The sequence below is a fragment of the Jaminaea rosea genome, assembly GCF_003144245.1.
Source record: "Jaminaea rosea strain MCA 5214 unplaced genomic scaffold BDZ90scaffold_3, whole genome shotgun sequence".
NCBI classification, from domain to species: domain Eukaryota; kingdom Fungi; phylum Basidiomycota; class Exobasidiomycetes; order Microstromatales; genus Jaminaea; species Jaminaea rosea.
Genome location: NW_020289977.1, coordinates 1,164,654 through 1,184,119, shown reverse-complemented (window position 1 = coordinate 1,184,119; position 19,466 = coordinate 1,164,654). Strand labels below are relative to the sequence as shown.

The window sequence follows — 19,466 nt, the reverse complement described above, 5'->3', positions numbered from 1 at the left end:
GCATTCAGTCGACGTCGTGCCTTTCAATCTGCAATCCTCCTTCTCATCACCCACTCACCCCGCCCTCGCAGCACCAAGCCGCAATGGTGGCATCAATGCTGGGCATCAATGCTCCTTCATCATCACAGAGTCAGTCGACACTGGCTCCGCTCTTCGATATGCAGACACTCCTCGCCCTCGCCTACGTCGCGTCCATGGTAGCCACTGCCCTCGGCCTCGCAGCAATTGCATTGCCCAAGAAGGGTGCTGTCGCGCAAGAGACGTCGTCAACAATAAAAGTCAAGACACGATCCAAGAAGGCGGCCAGCACCGCCGTGTCGGAGCAGGATGAGGTTACGCAGGTCCTCGCCGGAACCAAGGTCAAGTACATCTTTACCTGGCTCGTCTTCGACGCTATATGCCACCTCACTCGTGCGTGCGCGCCGACCCACCTGCTGTATCGCCATCACAATTGACTAACCGATTTGCTCCCCCCATTGCAGTCGAGGGCTCCTTTCTCTACCTCTCCACCTTCGGCCGCACAGTCAATGCCTCGAGCGGCTTCTTCGCCTATCTCTGGCAAGACTATGCCAAGGCAGACGCACGTTGGGGTACGGCAGACTCGACCGTCGTTGCCCTTGAGATCCTCACCGTCCTTGGTGCCGGCCCTTTGGCAGGCTACTGCGCTTATCTGTTGTCCAAGAACGTGTTCAGCTACCACTACTGGGTCATCGTGCTGAGCACCGCCGAGCTTTATGGTGGTTTCATGACTTTTGCGCCCGAGTGGTTGACCGGGTGCAAGGGGCTCAACGGGAGCAACTGGATGCTCATGTGGGTGTATCTCTTCTTCATGAACATGGTTTGTGAGTAGGCGGGAAGAGATATAAGGGGTCATATCCTCCCGGACAGACGACTCACGCAATTGCCTCCTTTCTCTCACGCCGCAGGGGTCGTTATCCCATTCTACCTCCTGTGGGACTCCTTCCGGGCCATCACTCTGAGCACATCAGCAGGTGCTGTCAGCCATATGACTATCAAGGGGGGCAGCAGCGGCAGCGTCTCCGTCAATGGCAAGCCCGCTGGAGCGGCCACGTCTTCGCGTCCCTCGGTCACCTCGCGTCTCAGTGACGTTCCCACCACGTCGGACGAGGTGGCTTCGCAGCCAGCTCCCGCATCGACGACCGAGTCACTGATCCGCAACACAAATGAAGCAGAAGAGAATGTCTTCCTCTTCGTGCCCAACCTGATCGGTTACACTCGCGTCATTCTCGCAGCCCTCTCCCTCTACTACATGCAAATCCACCCAAAAGCCTGCACATTCCTCTACGGAATCTCCTGTCTCCTAGATGCAGTCGATGGCGTAGCCGCTCGACGTCTCGGCCAGTCAACAAAGTTTGGTGCCGTACTGGACATGGTCACTGACAGGTGCACTACGGCCTGCCTCCTCTGCTACCTCACCAAGACGTACCCGCGCGCCGCTCTCCTCTTCCAAGCGCTCATCACCCTCGACTTCTCGAGCCACTACATCCACATGTACTCCTCCCTCCTCACGGGCGCCGCTTCCCACAAGCTGGTAACAAGCGAGGTAAGCAGGATCCTCTGGTACTACTACAATGACTCGCGCACCCTCTTCTTCTTCTGCGCGGGCAACGAACTCTTCTTCGTCTGCTTGTACCTCATGGAGTTCTACCCCACTCCTCTTGGTCTGGAGCCAAGGTGGTTCCTCTGGCCCTTTGGACAGAAGTTCGCACTCCAGGTGCTCAAAACGGCCGCCTCTGACCCGCACAGCTGGTCGGCCTTTTACTTCCAGGCGGTGGCCAAGACCACATGGCCTATGGTCGCTGCGGCTCTCACGGCGCCCGTGTGCGCAATGAAGCAGGTCTTTAGTGTGGTACAATTCTGGACTGCGGCCAAGGTGCTCGTTGGGGTTGACTTGGAGCAGAGGAGGCGAGCCACGGGGGAGAAATCCAAGTAAGGGCGAGAATTGGCAGATGAAGGATTGTAGGAAGAGCAGCTGGGAGGGACAGGAGCATCGGTACGCTCGGAGGTTGATCCCTTTGGGTGCCTCGAGCGAGCAGGCTGGATAGCGACTGGGCGAGGTTCACAGAGGGAAAAAAGCGAAGCATCCAGCGAAGGCCGACATGACAGGAATTGCTCGGCGCGCCAGGCCATGTAAGATTTGACATGAGAGACATAGCAACCAGTGCCCTGCGCAGCGGCACAGAAAGGGCAAGCAGCAAGCAGCCAGCAGCGATTCGTATGACCCTTGTCTCGTTACGGTTCCGGCTCATCATCGTTCCTTCACTCTTGGAATCGATAATCTTCTGAATGGCGAGATTGCACAGGGAGCCTCTCCCTCAGTCTTGCGGCGTCCGCTTCAGGTCCTCTTCGCTCATACCAACCCTCAATCGCCTCAGCCTCTCCCTTTCCTGTGCAGACCATCGTCCTAGCCCCTCTCCTACCTCCCTCCTAGCAGCCCAAATCCCCTCGCCCGTCCCCTTCACCACCGCCTCCAGTTCAGCAAGCACGTTCCGCGGCACCCGTTCCACCAAGTCCCTCTGCACCACCTTCCTTGCCAACCTGCTATGATCCCTCTGCAGTCTCAACAGCGCGAACGCGTTGCCCAGCAGGAAGACGCCTAGCGCGGTGCCGGACGAGAAGTGGGGTAGAAGCCATGATGGAGGAGAGGAAGGGGAGAGTGTGGCCACTAGGCGACCGTAGATTGATAGAGAGGTAGAAAAGGTCAGGATAGTCCAGAAACGATAGCTTGCCCGCTGGACCGAAGTCTGAATGGTGTCCAGTAGTGAGGGGGGAGGGAGCGTTGCCGGTTCTGCGGGATCTACTGATGCTGGAGGTGTGGGAGAGCGTGAGAGACGCAGCCTTGACCAGAAGGAGGCGGGAATAGCCTCACTTCTTGCCATCTTGGCCAGCCTGCTCCCACGGGGAGCCCTCCCCAGTACGTGGTCGCGTGCCCGTTGTACCGGCTCGGCGAGCAGGTTGCGCCGTGATGACAACGCGAGGCCGATGTCTCCGGTCCCTATTGATGAGGAGGCTGTCAAGGCGGAGCGCAGCTGGAGGAGTTGAGAGGCGGGAAGCTGCAAGACGGAAAGCTTGGGTGGAGAGAGGGACGAAGAAGATGAAGAACGCTCGACGAGCAGATGGTCTTCGACGCTACTTCTCGTCCCGGCAGTATCGCGCGCCAGACCCTCGACGAGAGTCTTGATCTCTCTCTTCTCTTCCTCCGCAAGAACCGCAAGTCGCCCAGCCCACCAAATCAACGTCTCCTCGACCCTCCCTCCACCAAGCCAATCTCGTTCAAACGCTCCCTGCACCCTCTCCCGCACAGCTGCATCCCCCAATAAGGGCAATTTCCACCATGCAGGTAGGAGAGGCGGCTCATTGGCGGGTGCAGTGGCCGTGAGGTTGGAAGAGGGGGGACGGAGAAGATCCTCACGGATGCTGGAGATGATCTCGGAGGTGAGTCTGTCCGCTAGGGAGTGAGAGGAGCTGGAGAGATGCGTGGCTAGAGAGTGAAGAGCACTGTTTTCTGATAGGGCAAGGGAGAGACGCGATTGGAGGTGTTGCTGGGCGTGGCTCGTGAGGAGGTCCAAGTGTGATTGGGATGAGGTCGAAGATGTGGTGCTGGCGCTGTCGGTCTCCGTTGGAGAACCCACGGCGCTGCTGCTGCTGGCTTGCTGTCTAGTCTCAACCAAGCTGCTCATCAAGTTGGGAAGACCAGATTGCTGTGAGAGGGATTGGAAGCGTGTCCAGAGGGAAGAGCGATCTTGTGGTCCAGCAGCGGTCGCCTGCATCTCCGTGGTAGGCAAACCCATTGCGCCGCGCAGTGCCTCCTGCCCTCTTGCCGCCTTGACTAGATCGACGAATTGAATGGGGATGTCCGGGGTGCGAAGCCATGTTCGTATCCTCTCTTGAGCGATTGAGCCGGCATCTGCTGATGCTTGTCCCGAATGAGTCACGACAAGTCGCAGCCCCGGGTGATTCTCAAAAGTGCGTAGCAATGACGCGACGTCGGCAAGCCATGCTTGTTTGAGAGGACTGAAGAGCGCTGAAAAGGGAAGACAGAGGAGGACTTGTGAAGAGAGGTAGAGGTGGGAGTGGATGGAGGGGGAGTCGAGGTTGTTGGCTACGGAGAGGGAGGAGGGCGGTTAGCTTACTCTCGTCCTCACACTCGCAAGCTGTAGACTCACTTTGTACCTCGACAATGGATGCAGCGATCTCTTTGAGCAAAGGCCAAGGCCCGCGCAGTGTGCGCTCCTCTGCGTCGACTGCGATCTCCTTGGCATATACGAGGCTCGTCGATGACGACTCGCCTTCCTTGGTATATCCCTCCGCTCTTCGAAGCTCACCCAGCAGAGTAGCCGCTCTGGCCTGCGGATCCTGCAGCGCATCTTGCGTGAGTGCTCCCAATAGATCGCCATCACCATCATCGTCACTCCTTGGGCGTAGCACGAGGATCTGCTCTTCTCGGACAGGACCGCCCTGCAGCTCTTGGAGAGCGCGGGCGACGCGACCTTGCCATGCTGCATCTGCTGTTATTGAGTTGGAAGATGAGTCGGAGAACGAGGTGAGCAGGCTGGTGAGAGAGGCCTGTAGCGATGCCGGAGCGGCCGCAGCTGTGGACGAGGAAGACAGGCATCTTTCGAAAGAGGTAAAGAAGGGTCCAGCGGCCGGAAAAGTCCTCCGTCTGGGCCGGGAGGCTCGGACATGACCACAGACCAGTCTCGCTGGCTTTGCTGCCAGTAGAGGAGCGCCTGAAGCTGCCCTAGATGCCCGACTGCGTTGCAGCATGGCGGCTTGAAGCGCTTATATGCTCTTGAATGGGATAGAGCGATGGAGTGCAAAGATGGCCGTCAGAAGAAGCGGCCGTCCATACAGACCGCCAGTCCGACCTGGAGACGAGCGCGACTTTGGCGCTCGGGCCGCTTCGGAGCTTTTGCCTCGATTCCTTGATCAACACTTTCCACCTACAAATCCTCAGAAAGGGCGCATATAGGCATTGAGCTTTGCAGCGATGGCCTCGACATCAGCGGGAGGAAGCAGAGCAAGCACATCGTCCATGTCGAGCTCTCTGGCCCCGCTACTTCGCCCTCCCTGGCCGGGGTGCCTCTTCGTATATGCACCTTCGCATTCCCATCAAAGTCGAGCGCTCGACGATGTTCGTCAACTCGTCAGAGAGACGGTCAACGCCCAACCCATAGAGATCCATCCCAACCTCATTGGCCTCAGGGCGATCGATGTAGCTCGCGAAATTCAGGAAGCCGTCTCGTCGTCTTCTTCGTCCAGCACCCTCCACCAAGCAACAACCTCCATCTACCCTCCCCGAGCCTCGACGTCTTCCAACAACGAATCCTGCACCATCCTCATCATCCCTTTCGCCCATCTTCTGCGCTCCTCTCACTCCCCACTCATATGGTCTCAATTCCTCGACCCGCCTCCAGGCTATGCAACCATTCTCATCTCAAGCCTCACACTGGATCGCTGGCGTACAGCAGACGGGATTGAGGATGCTACTCCTTACCGCCCTCTGGTGCATTTGAGCGCTCAGCGAGCTGATCAGAAGGACGCAGATCGAGAAGCAGCCCTGTTGACTTCGCTGCCAGGAGGGGATGAGCTTCAAAAGCAATGGGGCATCTCTGCACCCTTGGCTGCGGGACTGGATGAAAGGCCAGCGGGAAAGATCAAGTCATCTTTCCTGGCCTGGAGCACCGCAGCTCTCGAAGCAGACATAGGAAGGGATTGGGATGTGGATGAGGTGCGTTACCTTCTTGCGCCAGTGTGGATCGCAATGACGAGACAGGTTCAGCGAGGGCTGGACGAGCAGGACGATCAAGGAGGAGAGACGATGGCAAGTAGCATTGCAGACAAGCTCAAGGAGCTCAAAGCCGGTACACCCCTCTTCTCTATCCTCACGCCCCTCATCCGTTCTGCGGTAAAGCTACTGCACACACGAAGTATGGGCGTGCAGGCTTGGATTCAAACTCATTCCAGCCAACCCGCGGCAGACTCAACTGCCTCGGTGCGTGGACGCCCGCCTCTCAAGCTCTCACCGCTCGCCTCCCTCCTCCTGCTCTCCTCCTTCCTCGCCTCGCACCTCCCGGCGAAGCACGATGTCCGCTTCTTCCTTCGAGACGAGACGATTCTTGCCGCCTCCACTACCTCCTCTGGCGGCAAGAAGCGCGTACGACGACAACGCAAGCGGAGGCCTGCTACGCTCGGGGAGAGTGGGGAGACGACAAAGACGCACGCTGACCCTCTACTGCTCGGACCGAGGCCGTTTACGGCACAGAGGATGCTCTATCTGTGCCAAAATCTGTGCAAGGAGTTCGATGTTAGGTTGAGCGGATCCTCGCTACAGGCACAGAGGGATGTGGCTGCCAGACGCAGGCGAAAGAGACAACGACGCCTGGGCGTGGAGGACGAGGATGAAGAGGAAAAAGAGGCGCTCAACGATGAAGCTGAAGAAGTTGCCTTGCACAGCTTGGCGGTCTGGCGGACCGTTCAAGCGCTCGTGAGTGCGAAGTTGCTCGTCCTCGTCAGCCCACCAGCTCCAGCGCCGATTGTCGCCCACAAGGAAGGGGGTGGCGCCAGTAGCCTACCAGCTCTGCCCACCAGGCTGGAATGGCTCAATCAAGCATCGCTGCGGTGCAATTGTCTGAGGGATGAGGTCAAGGGGCTTGTACTGGGGTCGGGGTCGTCTGGCGAGGAGGGGGAGGGATGGCTGGACGAGGACGAGGGCTATGAAGACAGCGATGATGAAGAGGGGCCTCTCTGCTCCAAATCTGCGGCCAAGAGAGATGATGGTGGTGAAGTATTTGGCTTCAATAGCGCCAGCCGGGCCGGCTGGAGGAAGAGGAGGAAGGAGTGGTGGACAAGAGTGGAGGAGGTGGGACTTTAGGTGGAACGTGCGACAATGAACAGGTATGCAAACGTGGGATATATTAACTCCGTCTGGTAGTGAATAGTGTGACAAGTGGAATGGTGGTGACAAGGGCGATTCCGATTTGGTCGCTCTCCTCTCCGACCCTGACTACCGCGTCACGCCGCCTGTTCCTGCAGACACGCTTGCGGCACTAGGTCTTCTCCACCCTCCGTACCTGGAAGGCTCAGTGCTGGGCGTCCTGTTCAGTTGATGAGGTACAGGAGGCGCAGAGCCCGTCCCTGTAAATCTCTGACCACCAGCCGCGCCCAGCGGGCTGTTCTCGTACGAAGAAGGGCCGCTGCCAGCGGCGAGCGCGTTTGAGTCGTGATGCTGCTCCCCGTCTCCGACCGGCGGCGAGACCAAGGCGAGAGCATCCAGAATGCCCATGTCGCCCGGCCCGACCCTTCTGATGCCTCGCGCTCTGTCCCCAACGGGTCCCGTACCTCCCCTCAGTGCCGCCTCTTGCCTGAGAATTTCCTGCTCATTAGCAAACAGGTCAAGTGAGTCATCCCGTCGAACGACGGTTGACTCTGGCTCGAAGAAGCTACCCAACTCGTCTCCCTGCCCTGCGTGCTTGCCGCTTGAGCCCGGTCGTCGTTTGGCTGGATTTGGTGAGTGGCGACCGCCGAGCATGGAGAGGCCAAATCCGGCTCTCCTGCCTAGAGAGGCAGAGGAGGGAGACGAGGAAGGGCCCGCCTCAGCGTCGGTAACATTGGTGGGCATTAGATGGGGAGAAGTAGGGCGCTTCTTGCCTGGGAGCGAAACGCGACGTGTTGTGCGTGGAGTCTGGAGTCCGTCCCCTGTTGAGGTGGCTTGCTCGATATCACCCTTATTGGTCGCTTCTGTGTCGTGCGATGCCGGAAAGAACTGCCGCAGCGGCGCGGGAAAGCCCAAGCCGAGGCCAAGACCCGCCACATCAGCGGCATTGTCGTGCTGCCCGTCCGTGTTGCTGCCGGCGAAGCGCCTTGAGTAGATTTCAGGCTTCGACGCGCTCGGCGGCACGGCTGGCATAGCAATGGCTTGATGACCAACATCGCCCTCGCCTACCTCATGGAACGTCGTCTCGTAGGTACTCTCCTCGCCTGACCTCTCCCTGCGCTGAGCTGTACCCCAGGACGACCTGCCAGCGGACTGAGAACCCCATCGTTCCTCTTCTGGCTCGACGGCGCGCTTGCTACTCTCAGCCTTCTTCGTAGAGCTGCCAGCACTCTTCGAGCTGATGGCTGCATTGGCTGCCGCGAGGATCCGGCTGCGCCCGGTCTTTGAGCTCCCTCCTCGCGACGATGAGCTCTTGTTCGACGCGGGTGCCACTGGTTGAGGGGCCAGCTGCGCCCGATCGATGGTATAAGGCCGACCCGCGGACATTGCTGCCCCGCTTGGTCTGCCGGTGGTAGCCCTGCCATTGCCGCCACCATTGGCATCTTCAGCGCGCACAGTGAGCGTCGAGTCGAAGGAGCGCCATAGCAATGCGCCGATCGTGAGGCCACCGAAGACCACATCGGTCCAAGCAGCCCATAAATTTGCGATCTGCTGTACGCGGCCAGCCTCGTAGCCGTTCTTTCTCGCAGCGGCGTACTGCTGCCCGGAAATGTAGCCCGTGATGGCCATAAAATCAAGGATGGCGATGCTGACAGCAATGATCAGGATCAGAAGGTTGCGATAGATGCGCCGCAAGATCTTGTAGCGGCGAGCGGCCACTGTCGTCGGCCCAGACTTGGGTTTGTCGTCCTTCTGCTGCTGCTTGGTGTCTCGTCCAGGTCGGAACGTCTCCTGGCGAGGTCGACGCTGCTGCGGGCGCAGAGGTGGGAAGACCGCAGCTTGAGGCGCTTCAGACTCGCTAGTTTCGGCGCCACGGCCTGAGATGGACATCTCCTCGCGGGCAATGGCCATAGATCGTTCCTCATCCTCGTCGCAAGGGAGGCGACCGAGATCTTCTTCTTCATCCGCCTCGGCATCGTAGTTCTCTTCTGTGCCACGGACTGATGGCGTCCCGCTGGGACTACGACTCTTCTTGAGGGTGGCAGGCGTCCCCCACATGGGCCGCGGTGCAGTCGTCAGATTGTCCGGTGGCTCTACTCTGCCCTGACTTCCAGCCGCCGTGACTGCTGCCGCCGCTGCTGCGCCGCCTGTCATCCCTGGCGGGCGGGAACTGAAGAGGTAGAAGGTCTCCATCTGCTGACGGCGCATTTTTGTCTCGCAGATCTCGACTGCCTCTCTCACACGGCGAAGGGTGTGAACGCCGATAGGCGCGTACACGAGGAAGGCGGCACCTGCCCAGAAGACCCAGACCTGGTGTGAATGCGCAGACGATCAAGGGTTAGAGCACGTCTCCCGCTGGGTCATACTTGAAGACGCTTACAGTCATGCAGATGGAGTAGTACCACCACGCCTTTGACGTCTGGCGCCAGATGTCCATCCCATCGTCGTAGAGCATCTGGATCTCTTGCGGGCCTGCCTCCGGCCCCTTGAGTGCATCAGCTCGAGCCGTCCAGGCGTCGAACGTACGGTTCGTTTTGTCCATCAGGCGGTCCGCGAGGACGGCAGGCGGGGTCACCGATGCGAACAGGATGATCGGTGTGGCCCAGCATGCCAGGTTGTAGATGATGGGACGGATAAGGTATTCGTGAAGCTCGCCCGCCGAGTTTGTACGCTTGATCCTGAGAGCGTCGGGGAATGAGGCCACGGTGCCCCATGCACAGAACCAGGCGCCCTAAGAGCGAGCAAGCAGAGGTACGATCTGTGTCAGTTGCGGCCCAACATCTTCCTCTCTGCAGGACTCTACCCCGCTACTGACCACCCAGAGAGGGATCCAGATGAGCACATGCCACAGAAAGAAGTTGCTGTCGCGCTGCCAGCGGACCATGAGGGGAAAATAGCCCATGAGAAGGATGGCGTACACGCCCAGGAAGGACGCAAACGCGAGTGTTGAATTAGGAATGACGTACGTGCCATATCTTGATGGGTAGAATTGCAGGAGGTAGGCGCGGCCGGTGAGGAGTCGCTTGAGTACCACTGCTACGGCACCGACGACGAGAGCGGCCACGACTGCCAAGACGGTGTACACCCTGAGCGAGCAAAGGAAGGTAGTGTAAGCGATCCGAGCGCGTGCTGCGGTCGTGTAGATTCGTGCGACTCACTGAGCAGTAAACTCCAATGGCGCTGCAGAAGGGGCAATACGAGCATTGTTGTCGGTTGTTAGCATCTCCGCACGGGTTAGAACATCGCATCTTCCTCCTCGAGTACCTACAGTAGATCTGCACGATTCCGTGAACAAAGTCCTGCAGCGCACCAACCTCTGCGGCCGTGGTCGGCATGGGCATAATGCCCGCAGGCAGCGTCGCATTGTAATGTAGGCCCATGCTGGTCGCTAGCCAGTCGATGAGGGGGTATCAAAGTTGGTGGTAACGAGGAGTTGCAATGAAGAAGACGAAACTCGTTGCAATTCTATATGGAGGATGCCCGATGGTCTTTTTCATCAGCAGCACAGCATCCCCGCATCAACTGCCTGACGCCGTGGGAGCTTCTCGCCCGGGTGGGAAGGCGATCAGGGCCGTGATCGATCACACAAGAGGAGTCGGCTGCAGCGGCTTGCCGATGCCCACTTTCTAAGCTAGCCTAAGTTGCAACGCCGTCTGTCGTTTGGCGTCCCCGTCTGCGGCTGGGCGGAAAGGAGGGCCGCGGTTCACGCCAGGCCGATGCTCGCCTGCGTGAGCGACGATATTTGCCCCTCTGGTTCAATCAATGACGCTCGGTCTCTTGTGGGCTGAGATGAGACGTAAGATGTGGGCACCGGTTGGATAGAGAGAGAAGGATTGCCCTGATGATGTGAGAGACTTGGGAAGACTCACAAGGAAGCGAAGCGGCGGTTTCATGCACTTGAGGGCGGCCAAAATGATGGCGGCGGGGAGGAGAAGCTGGTCGCCTCGCATCACGGGACGCCGCCACCGACAACCATCTCTTGAGTCTTGACAGTCCTGGATGCACGCACGGTCGTCTGCTCTCACTTGTCTCGTCACGGCAGCGCCCAACGACCTGCCTCTCTGTGCAGGCGGGCCGGGCGAGAACACGACGAGTCGAGTCGAAAGTCGAGTCGAAAGTCGAAACTTTACTACGGCTGTTTGTTTCTGATTAAAGCTCTTCCCTCCCGCTCAGACTCTACCCGCGGCCGATTAGAAGCTGACTGCTTCATGCGATGATGCGTTTCCTTCCTCGCTTCAGTCTCGGAGACGAGCCGAAGCTTGCTTTCTCACGCAGAGGAGCATGAGAACAAAGAAAGAGGCGCGTCTCAGGAAGCGAGAGACCGGGTGGGACGAAAGGAGGGGCGCTAGTGTTAGGAAGGAAAGAGGCGCCGGGCCGGCCGGCAAGCGGCTAAGATGCGAGCTGATGCTTGGCTGGCTAGCCCCATCTCATGGCCTCGAGGATGATAACGCTCTCACGTGAGGAGGGTCGAGCACAAGACAGGCGCGTCAGGACCTTAATGCTCACTCAACACCTCGTCGCCCCGTGTTCACTCAACAACGCCGCTCGGCCCCGCCAGACGGGAGGGCGGAGAGATCGGGGTGGCGGGAGACTGGCGTTGAAACACGTAACTCTCGACGCAGAGCTAGCTGGCTGGCGAATGCAGTAGAGGACCAGAGGTGACAATCTAGTATTACACAGGGTGCGGGTCCTGCTGACGATGCAGGACAGTATGAAACAGGCAAGACGCAGAGCATCATTGGGCCGCGACGTGTCGCGGCCCAATCAAAGAAAGAGGTCCTCAAAAGGCCCCAAGATTGCGGCCAAGGATTCCAGGGAAAGATGCGGAGAGCCCGAAGATGTCGCGGCGACTTCTTTGTCGCCTCCACCACCAGCTCTCGTTGTGAGGCAGTGCCGCAGAGCAATTGTCGTCATGGCGTTGCGGATGCGCACGACGAGTTGCTCGAGGAGCGACGCAAGCTCATCATCCGGAGCATCATCACGGATTGACACGATGAGAAGCTCCGGCTTCAGAGCCAAGTAGCGCTCCATAGCGCGTGTGCGACCAGCTGCCGGATGCAATCGACCAGGCCCGGCACCAAGAGCCAGGCGCTGCTGCGAAGACGATGCGGCCATCGTTGTGGCATTCAAGGACGACGAGGCCACGCTTGCTGCATCGTCTTGGCCCGGGTCAGCTTCGTTGAGGATCCCAGGGAAGAGCTGCGCGTTGGAAAGGGCTTCTAGTCGCAAGCAGACCATGCCGAGAGCCTTGATCTCCTCGATGTTGAGCAAAGACGGCATAGGTTCGAAGACTTGAGGAGCAGGTGCGTCCTCGCGAGTCGCTAGACGTCCAGCCAGCTGCTTTGGATAGACGAGATTGAGCATCTCTGGCGTCTCGAGTCCTTTGAGGCGCTTCTCGCCCATCTCTGAGATACCGAAGCCCATGCGTCGCAGCAGGACAACGTCACGAGTGACGTTGGGGTGTAGAAGCCGGAACTCCTCCTCGTCAAAGTCCGCATCGTCCGCCTCGACGCCCTTTGAGAGTCCGGCTACACCGCCCGCTTCATCGAATGTGCCCAGCAAAGCCGTCAACTCAGTGACGACATCGCGCGACGCCATAATCTGTCCACCATCAGCGGCGCCACTGATTCTGGCAGCTCGATTGACCATTGGCCCAAAGTAGTCCATCCTCCTCGTCACCGGGTCGTTCTCGCACACAGGCCAACCCCAGTGGATGCCCATGCGTACCGACAGTCCACGATAGATGACGTTCCCTTCGAGGTCGACCACCTCTTTACCATCTTCGGACTCGAGAATCTCCTGCGGCCATTCTTCGCGAAGCAGCTGCGTCTGGACATTAAAACACCAGAGCAGGGCAGAAGTGACCGAGGGAAAGGATACCATGAATGCGTCGCCTTCGGTCTTGACCTCGTATCCGCCCACGGTGCGCAGCTGTCGACGGAGAAGAATGTTGTGCAGTCGCATCGCTGATTGCATGCCGCCATTCGTCTCCCAGAGACTCGTGGAGTTCTTGATGTCGGTGAAGACGAGCGCAACCTGCCCGATCGGTGGGGCCACCTCGCGCTCCAGTCGAGCCAAGGTTCGGTCCGTAGGCAGCTCGTCGCGGTGTTCTCGGCGATGCATCTTTTTGAGCGCTTCCGTCGTAGGGTCGAGCCGCGATGCCGATCGCTGATGTTGCCTTCCACCTGACCCCGAGTCAAAGAGATCGCCAACCGCCATGATCATGACCATGATGCTCTCCTCTGCACCGTAGGAGATGGCAAAGTCGCGCAACTTTTGCGCAGCAATCATCAAGTCGTCTCGCTCAGTGCGCGCGATATCCACAGCCGTCTGGTAAGACATCTGATCCCAGAGTGATCGGCTGGCGACGATGATGAACTCGTCTGAGTCGTTGAGTTGAATTGAGCTCACCGCTGGGGCAGCATTGACGAAGGGAGTAAGGTGATAGTATCCAAAGGAGCGCGAGACATCCAGCGAGTCGTTGACATAGCCTCGTAGCGAGACCCATCCTTCTGCGCTGCGGATCCGTTGCGTCTCGTCACGATCAAAAGGCTCGTGGCGAGTCGTCATGTGCTGAGCCGTGCCGCCGCGGCAAAGGACGGCGAGGGCGTCTCCTGCATTTGCAACGTGAAGGCAATGGTCTACAATGTAGACGAGGACGCCCGATGCGCCCGACTGCCATTGCGACTTGGCCGTGCTCGCGGGCTGACCTGATGCGAGGCTGTCCCCGACTGCTGCGTCCGAGAGGCTGCGGTTGCTCTCTGACATCAAGAGGAGGGCATACTCCTGCTGCAGGCGCAGGAAAGCTCGTCGCATGATGTTGGGAATGTGAGCCTCATCTGGCGCGAGAGTGCCAGCTTGGGTCAATGCCTCGGACACCTCGCGATCGACCCGATGCCTGGCCCAATCTGCAAGGAACTTGGCGATGCGGCTTCCATTGTGAGCGCCGTGGCCGCGTCCCTCGAATAGACCAATCAGACACTCCTTGGGGTCCTTGCGGAAGTTGGGCACCACTACATCGACGAGACTGAGATTGTCGAACTTTCCCAACGCGTCCGAAATGCCGTACGCCATGTTGTTGACTTGCGATAGGGACGTACGCACTCGTCGATTGTCGTGCTCGTCCGGCATCTGCTGCAGCGTGACCGTCACATCCATCAGGCCTAGAACGCGCAGGCTTGCCAGCCGCTGGAAATCACTCATGTCCATGCGACGATTGGCTCCTGCGATGCCCGTCATCTTGCTCTTCACCTCAAGCCGCTTGTTGCCCGACAAATTGAGGTAGCGCAGCTCGGGATTGGAGTTCCAATTCCAGTCGTAGTGCCAATTAGCGATGTTGTACTTGAGAGAATTGTTCCCCACGTCCAAGTTGGCCAAGTTGCGCAGCTGACCAAGCTCGGCGGGCAAGGTCTGCAGGCGGTTGGCATTGATGTGTAGGATGCGCAAGAGCTTGAGCTGCACCAAATCATCCGTGGGCACGCTAGAGAGGTCGTTGCCGCTCAGGTACAGCTCCCGGAGGAAGACCAGCTTGGACAAGGAAGGTGTGGGCACCTCGTAGATGTCGTTGAAGCTGAGATTGAGGATCTCGACCTCGACCAGGAGCCCAATGACAGCAAAGACTTCGTCCGTTAGGCGATTGTCTCCGAGTCGAAGCTTCTTGAGCGACATCGATAGAGCTGAAGTGGACTTGGCGAGAAGAGGAGTGGAGGGCAGCGGGCCTGACACGCTCGACGCGGGCATGCCCACGACGGAGGCCGACGAAGCGGATCCCTTGCGTCCGTTCTCAATGAGCGCGCCCGCGGTGCTTGGACGTCCGCCCACCACCGCGTCTGGCGAAATAGGTGGCAGTGGGAAGCTCTCAAGTAGATTGGACGAAGCGTTGATGCTGGTCAGGCTCTGGCAGTTCCAGATTGAGTCGGGCAAGCTTTTGAGGTTGTTGTTGTGAACCAACAGTCGCCGCAAATTCTTCAGCTTGCCGATCGAATCGGGCAGCCCGACAAGTCGATTGTTGGTGCAGGAAAGCAATCGAAGCTCCTTGAGCTCGCCGATGGAGTCGGGCAGACCGAGGAAGTGATTGTTGTCCAAGATCAGGTCGTACAGCGAGGGCAGCTGAGCAAGCAATGCCTCATCCAGTCTCGCCAAGTTGGCCGCTGACAGGTTCAGAGATACGAGCTGCAGCGGCGCGTTGCCCGAGCCGATTGCGAGCTTGCTCATTGGGTTGTGACCCAGATTGATGCTCCTCAAGTGGGTACCCAGCGTCGCCGAGAAGGACTTGATCGAATTGTGCTCGCAGTGAGCCTCGGTCAATGATTCTAGCGAGAAGAGGGCTGAGACATCTTGCAGGAGATTGCGACGCACATCGATCTTGCGCAAGCTGAGAAGCTGGCTCATGCACCCAGGCAGCTGCTCGATGGAGTTACCGACCAGTATAAGCGACTGCAGCCGCGTGAGCTGCCCAAGTTGCGGGGGCATGCCGCTGATGGCGTTGAAGGAGATGTCGAGGTCCGTCAGTGAGGACAGCGAGCAGATGACTTGAGGGAACGTGTCGAAGCGATTGTTGGATACGTTAAGCTGCTTGAGGGCTGTCAACCTCGAGAAGTACGAGGGTAGCTCCGTGAGGCGATTGTTCTGCACTTTGAGCGACTTGAGCTGAACAATTGAGTCCAGCGCGATGTGACTCAGGTCCGGAATGCGATTGTTCGACAGGTCTAGGTGCGTGAGCGTCTCCGAGTGCTTGACTGACTGCGGAATGCGCTTGAGCGAGAGGTTCGAGAGGCGCAAGGTACGCAGATTGGAGCAGAGCTGCACAAAATCGGTAGGCACGTCGCTCATAGGGTTGCCTGAGAGATCGAGCGAGTTGATCCAGTCGGCATGACGGTAGAGGAAGATGGGCACCATCTCGAGATTGCGACCTTGCAAGTCGAGATGGGTGTAGTTATCCTCTGTGTTGCCGAAAGACTCTGAGTCGAATGTTGGCACTAAGTCAGGACGGTAGACGAAGCGCAAGAGGTATGAATGGTCCTCCCGGCCCATAGTATCCAGTCCGTCGTACTCCGTGTAGCCCGCCTGCTCCATTCGACGCCTCTGCAGCATTGCAGGCTTCTCCGACTCGCCCAATGGCCTTTCGCTACCCTTGTCCCGCACGAAGAGTCGATACGCTCGCGCTCCACTCGGCGACTTCCGGCTGATGATGGCTCGTAGATTTGATGTGCTCGTGTACAGCGGGATCGAGACGGTGCGTACACCGAATGGCGTCTCGATTCGCATGATGTGGCCCTTGCCGCCCAGCCCGCCGGCTTGGGAAGGATGGTGCATCAGAGGGGCACGCTTGGCGGCAGCGCCGGCGGCGGACGAGTCCATCGTAGCTGTTGCGCCCGTGACAGCTGAGCCGAAGCTAGTGCGCCCAGCCCCATCCTCGATGGTACCAGCCGTGCCTGGCCTTGACATGGGCGGGCCAGTCGTCGAGTTGGCCGTCCCTGGTCTTGAAGAGCCAGCAGTGCCCGGCTTCTTACCACGCAAGCCCAGCATGTTAGCTGCTGCAGCGGCCGCTCCTCCAGCGACGCCAAACGCACCGCCGCGAGAAGAGACGGTCCTGTCCATCTTGGGCGTCGTGGGCTGTGGGCCAAGACCTGCACTACCAGGAGGAGACGTGAGAAGCTCTACGCTCTGCGACGCTTGTCGAGCGACGGGGCTCGGTCCGGTTTCGTAGTCTGAGCTGGCGAGGCTATGCGCTGAGACTTGGCTGCCTCTAGGAGCGAGATTGTACGAGGCCTCCTGACTGCTGCCGAGGAAGGTCGTCTGGTCCGCTGTCAAGGCGCCAGAGGAGGACGTTGTGTGCGAGTGTCCGCCTGCGCTGGAGTAAGTCCCTCCCCCGTTGGTCGTATTGCTCACCGCTGACCACTTGCGATCTCCTGCAGCGGCGCTGGCCCCTTTGTTGTCCTTAAGCATCGTCTGCTCTGCCTCGTCGTCATCTTCCTCGCCGTCCTGACTGCTTCCGTCCTCGTCGCGCAAGTAGTCTCGAACTTTGTCTGGCTGGACAGCCCACGAGTCTGGCGCCATCCAGTTTGAGGAGCTGAGCGCGCCACCTGCGGCTCCACTTCCTGAGCCCGTTGAAGCGATGGACGCTTGTCGCGCTTTTGCGTCGAGCGGCAGGGCCGATGTGGGTGGGAACTGGTAGTTTGGATCCGCTACTCCAGCTCTCGTCCAGGAAGAATTGGCACCATCGGCTCCATGAATGAGGGAGGGAAGATGCACAGCAGAGGATTTGGGAGAGACGCCGCTTCTTGCGCTAACCTTGCTCGTTGCAGAGTCCTTGCGCTGCTCCGAGGCCATGGACTGGTACGCGATTGTCTGCGAATGGTTCAAGGCCTCCTCGAGGACGTCACTGTTGGACGATGGAGATGGCAAGTCTTCAGACGTTGAGCCGTAGTGGGGTGAATCAGTGGTGGTAGGCACAGCGGCGCGACGGGCGTCGGCCAATGATGATTTGCGTGAGCCGGCGCGCGGGGCAAAGCCCTCCGGCCGTTGTGCATTCGCGTTGCGCTGGAGGACCTGCGATTGAAGTGAGCCATGACGCCCTCGAGGAGGGGCCTGCAGTAGCCATCCTGGTGCAGGGGCGTCTGGCGAGTGGCTGCCCGGCTGACTAGGCAGAGCTTTCGAGCTCACGTCTGCGACAGGCGCAGCTGCGAGAGGATCCACTGCGGCTGCGAAGAGGGCCGGCTGCTGGCCAGGACTGGCGCTCCATAGGCCGTCCTGCAGCGTCTCGTCCTTTGGTCCCACAGGCATCGAGTTCTGCCGCATCGAAGTATCGACGATGTCATCGATCTGATCAAAGTTTGTGTCGAGTGTCATTTCGACATCTGCGCCCCTCGCTGCGGCTTTCGATCGAGCGCTGCCATCTATATTGCCCTGCGCTCCAAATGAGCCTTCCTCAGCCTTGTTCCTCTCGCGATCCCTTGTCAGTGGCCGTACAAGCCTGCGCCGCTTCTCCTTGATGCTGGCTGCGCGATGGTCCTGCGATGCCGCTGCATGATTGGCCGCGTTTGCCATATCGATGCCCTCCCACTCCTCGTCAATGCCTTGTGATTGCCAATCTGATCCGCCACGATTTCGACCCTTGTTGGCGCCATCATTCACAACTGCGGCTGTCAAAGAGGTAGAAGGATGCCGTGAGGAGCTCGCATGAGGAGGGGACGAATGCTTAGAGGAGAGCGACGTGTGACTCGCTTTGCGCTGGTCGCCCAGCGTTGCAGCCAGTGAGACGAAGCTGCCTGACGGATCTGGAAAGTTTGAGCTCTTTTTACGCAGAAATCCAAACGGATTGCGCTTCTTCTTGGTGCCGGGAGTAGTCGGAGCGATACTGAGGGCGGCTTCGCTGCCTTGGGCACCGGTGTGGCCGTAGATGGAGCTGGCGCCTGACATCGATCTGTGCTGCGGCGGCGTCGAGGGGCGAGCAGGTAGAGTAGACTGTGACGTCGACGACTGAATTGACGAAGTCTGTCGCGAGAGGTTGGGGCGTATGCGTTGCTGCAGGAGGCCCAGGGTCAGCATGTATGCAGGAACGAAGCTTACGCCAGCTCCTGGCACTCTCACCTGGATGGAGGCGCCATCGTCCAATTCCTCTTCGTCATCCTGATCGTCGACAGCCCACGGTGTAATATCCTGCCTCTTGCCACTGGATCCCTGCCTCCTCCAGCTGCCGTTGGATTCGCTGACGCCTCTTGGCGCCGGAGCACCCGCCGAGAGACCTACGTCGCTCAAGTCGAAGGAATCGAACAAGCCAGTAGCTTTGGATTCATTCATCGGCGCGGGAGTCGAAGATGTGGACGAAGACGATGACGCTTCGGTCGAGTAGCTCGCGTATGGATGTCGAGCGACCGATGGCCGCGTCGAACGTGGAGATACGCTCGTGTCTACATAGCGAGCGTCTTGCGGCGGCGGAGTCGACCAATGAGAGGCCGCGGGAGGGTGAGAAGTCGGCGATATTCCGCCACTATTTTCGAAGAAGCCCTTGCCTGACATTGTGAAGGCGATGGAGGAAGGGACGAGGGCGAGGAAGAAGACAAGGGAGGAGTCTCACAGCCCACGGACGAACCCTCGAATGAATGCTGCCGAGATCACTGACGAGCGGCGAGGGTTGCGCGTCGAGCGTCGATGTGCAATCTTCGCGCAGCTGATGACGTTGAAAGAGGTGCCGCAGATCACTTGGCCATGCAATCTCGGCCCTGTCGCTCGTCGTCGTCGTCGTCGTCGGATTCGCGCTCCTGCCAAGAAAGAGAGGGAGCGTGAGAGAGGGGATCGAGAGAGGATGGTGAGGAACGAGGAAGAATGGTACGACGATGCGCGTGTGACTGAGCGCGGCGCGAGATGCTGCTCCTCTTTGTCGCTGTCACCACGATAGCATCGTCATCGCCATCGATGGCGTTGTGATGATGGGTTGTTGCAGGGAGCAACGTCGTCCGCCCTCCCCGTCCCGCCATCGATATGGGCCCCACGCTCCCTCGCCTCGCGCTCGACTCGCACGCCCATCCGGCCGCGGTGTTTGGAATGAACTCGGCGGAAGATCAAA

At 59.2% G+C, this 19,466-nt stretch overlaps 6 protein-coding genes across 6 annotated transcripts; 3 read left to right on the top strand and 3 right to left on the bottom strand.

The window, feature by feature from the left end:
- Positions 1-362: 362 nt before the first annotated feature.
- On the top strand, positions 363-835 carry BDZ90DRAFT_205438 (hypothetical protein; the record flags this gene model as incomplete). Its single annotated transcript, XM_025503938.1, has 2 exons — positions 363-411; positions 483-835. Coding segments are annotated over 2 exons (402 nt in total), but the record flags the coding sequence as incomplete, so codon positions are not given.
- On the top strand, positions 806-2,145 carry BDZ90DRAFT_140435 (hypothetical protein). Its single transcript, XM_025503461.1, has 2 exons — positions 806-810; positions 927-2,145. The coding sequence occupies exon 2, from the start codon at positions 1,007-1,009 to the stop codon at positions 1,952-1,954; it is 948 nt and encodes a 315-aa protein (XP_025363775.1). The 5' UTR covers positions 806-810; positions 927-1,006; the 3' UTR covers positions 1,955-2,145.
- BDZ90DRAFT_140430 (hypothetical protein) lies at positions 2,146-4,843 on the bottom strand. Its single transcript, XM_025503460.1, has 3 exons — positions 4,188-4,843; positions 2,891-4,123; positions 2,146-2,827 (listed from the first exon to the last, which is right to left on the bottom strand). Exons 1-3 carry the CDS (start codon positions 4,786-4,788, stop codon positions 2,337-2,339), a joined length of 2,325 nt encoding a protein of 774 aa, XP_025363774.1. The 5' UTR covers positions 4,789-4,843; the 3' UTR covers positions 2,146-2,336.
- Positions 4,844-4,944: 101 nt separating this feature from the next.
- Positions 4,945-6,937, top strand: BDZ90DRAFT_231160 (hypothetical protein). The gene has a single exon (XM_025505744.1). It carries the CDS (start codon positions 5,057-5,059, stop codon positions 6,893-6,895), a length of 1,839 nt encoding a protein of 612 aa, XP_025363773.1. The 5' UTR covers positions 4,945-5,056; the 3' UTR covers positions 6,896-6,937.
- A 24-nt stretch (positions 6,938-6,961) lies between these two features.
- Positions 6,962-10,465, bottom strand: BDZ90DRAFT_140414 (hypothetical protein). The gene is made up of 5 exons (XM_025503459.1): positions 10,167-10,465; positions 10,057-10,078; positions 9,714-9,984; positions 9,279-9,629; positions 6,962-9,208 (listed from the first exon to the last, which is right to left on the bottom strand). Exons 1-5 carry the CDS (start codon positions 10,276-10,278, stop codon positions 7,028-7,030), a joined length of 2,937 nt encoding a protein of 978 aa, XP_025363772.1. The 5' UTR covers positions 10,279-10,465; the 3' UTR covers positions 6,962-7,027.
- Positions 10,466-11,503: 1,038 nt separating this feature from the next.
- BDZ90DRAFT_238250 (hypothetical protein) lies at positions 11,504-19,332 on the bottom strand. The gene is made up of 2 exons (XM_025507335.1): positions 18,491-19,332; positions 11,504-18,424 (listed from the first exon to the last, which is right to left on the bottom strand). The coding sequence occupies exons 1-2, from the start codon at positions 18,917-18,919 to the stop codon at positions 11,663-11,665; spliced, it is 7,191 nt and encodes a 2,396-aa protein (XP_025363771.1). The 5' UTR covers positions 18,920-19,332; the 3' UTR covers positions 11,504-11,662.
- Between the last annotated feature and the right edge of the window lie 134 nt (positions 19,333-19,466).

Coding starts and splice junctions, on each gene's coding strand:
- BDZ90DRAFT_140430 (XM_025503460.1), bottom strand. CDS start 4,788: ATGCTGCAACGCAGTCGGGCATCTAGGGCAGCTTCAGGCGCTCCTCTA. Junction 4,124..4,187: donor ATCCATTGTCGAGGTACAAA/GTGAGTCTACAG, acceptor CCCTCTCCGTAG/CCAACAACCTCGACTCCCCC. Junction 2,828..2,890: donor GCTGGCCAAGATGGCAAGAA/GTGAGGCTATTC, acceptor CCACACCTCCAG/CATCAGTAGATCCCGCAGAA.
- BDZ90DRAFT_140435 (XM_025503461.1), top strand. CDS start 1,007: ATGACTATCAAGGGGGGCAGCAGCGGCAGCGTCTCCGTCAATGGCAAG.
- BDZ90DRAFT_140414 (XM_025503459.1), bottom strand. CDS start 10,278: ATGGGCCTACATTACAATGCGACGCTGCCTGCGGGCATTATGCCCATG. Junction 10,079..10,166: donor CGGAATCGTGCAGATCTACT/GTAGGTACTCGA, acceptor CCCCTTCTGCAG/CGCCATTGGAGTTTACTGCT. Junction 9,209..9,278: donor ACTACTCCATCTGCATGACT/GTAAGCGTCTTC, acceptor CATTCACACCAG/GTCTGGGTCTTCTGGGCAGG.
- BDZ90DRAFT_231160 (XM_025505744.1), top strand. CDS start 5,057: ATGTCGAGCTCTCTGGCCCCGCTACTTCGCCCTCCCTGGCCGGGGTGC.
- BDZ90DRAFT_238250 (XM_025507335.1), bottom strand. CDS start 18,919: ATGTCAGGCAAGGGCTTCTTCGAAAATAGTGGCGGAATATCGCCGACT. Junction 18,425..18,490: donor ACGATGGCGCCTCCATCCAG/GTGAGAGTGCCA, acceptor GGCCTCCTGCAG/CAACGCATACGCCCCAACCT.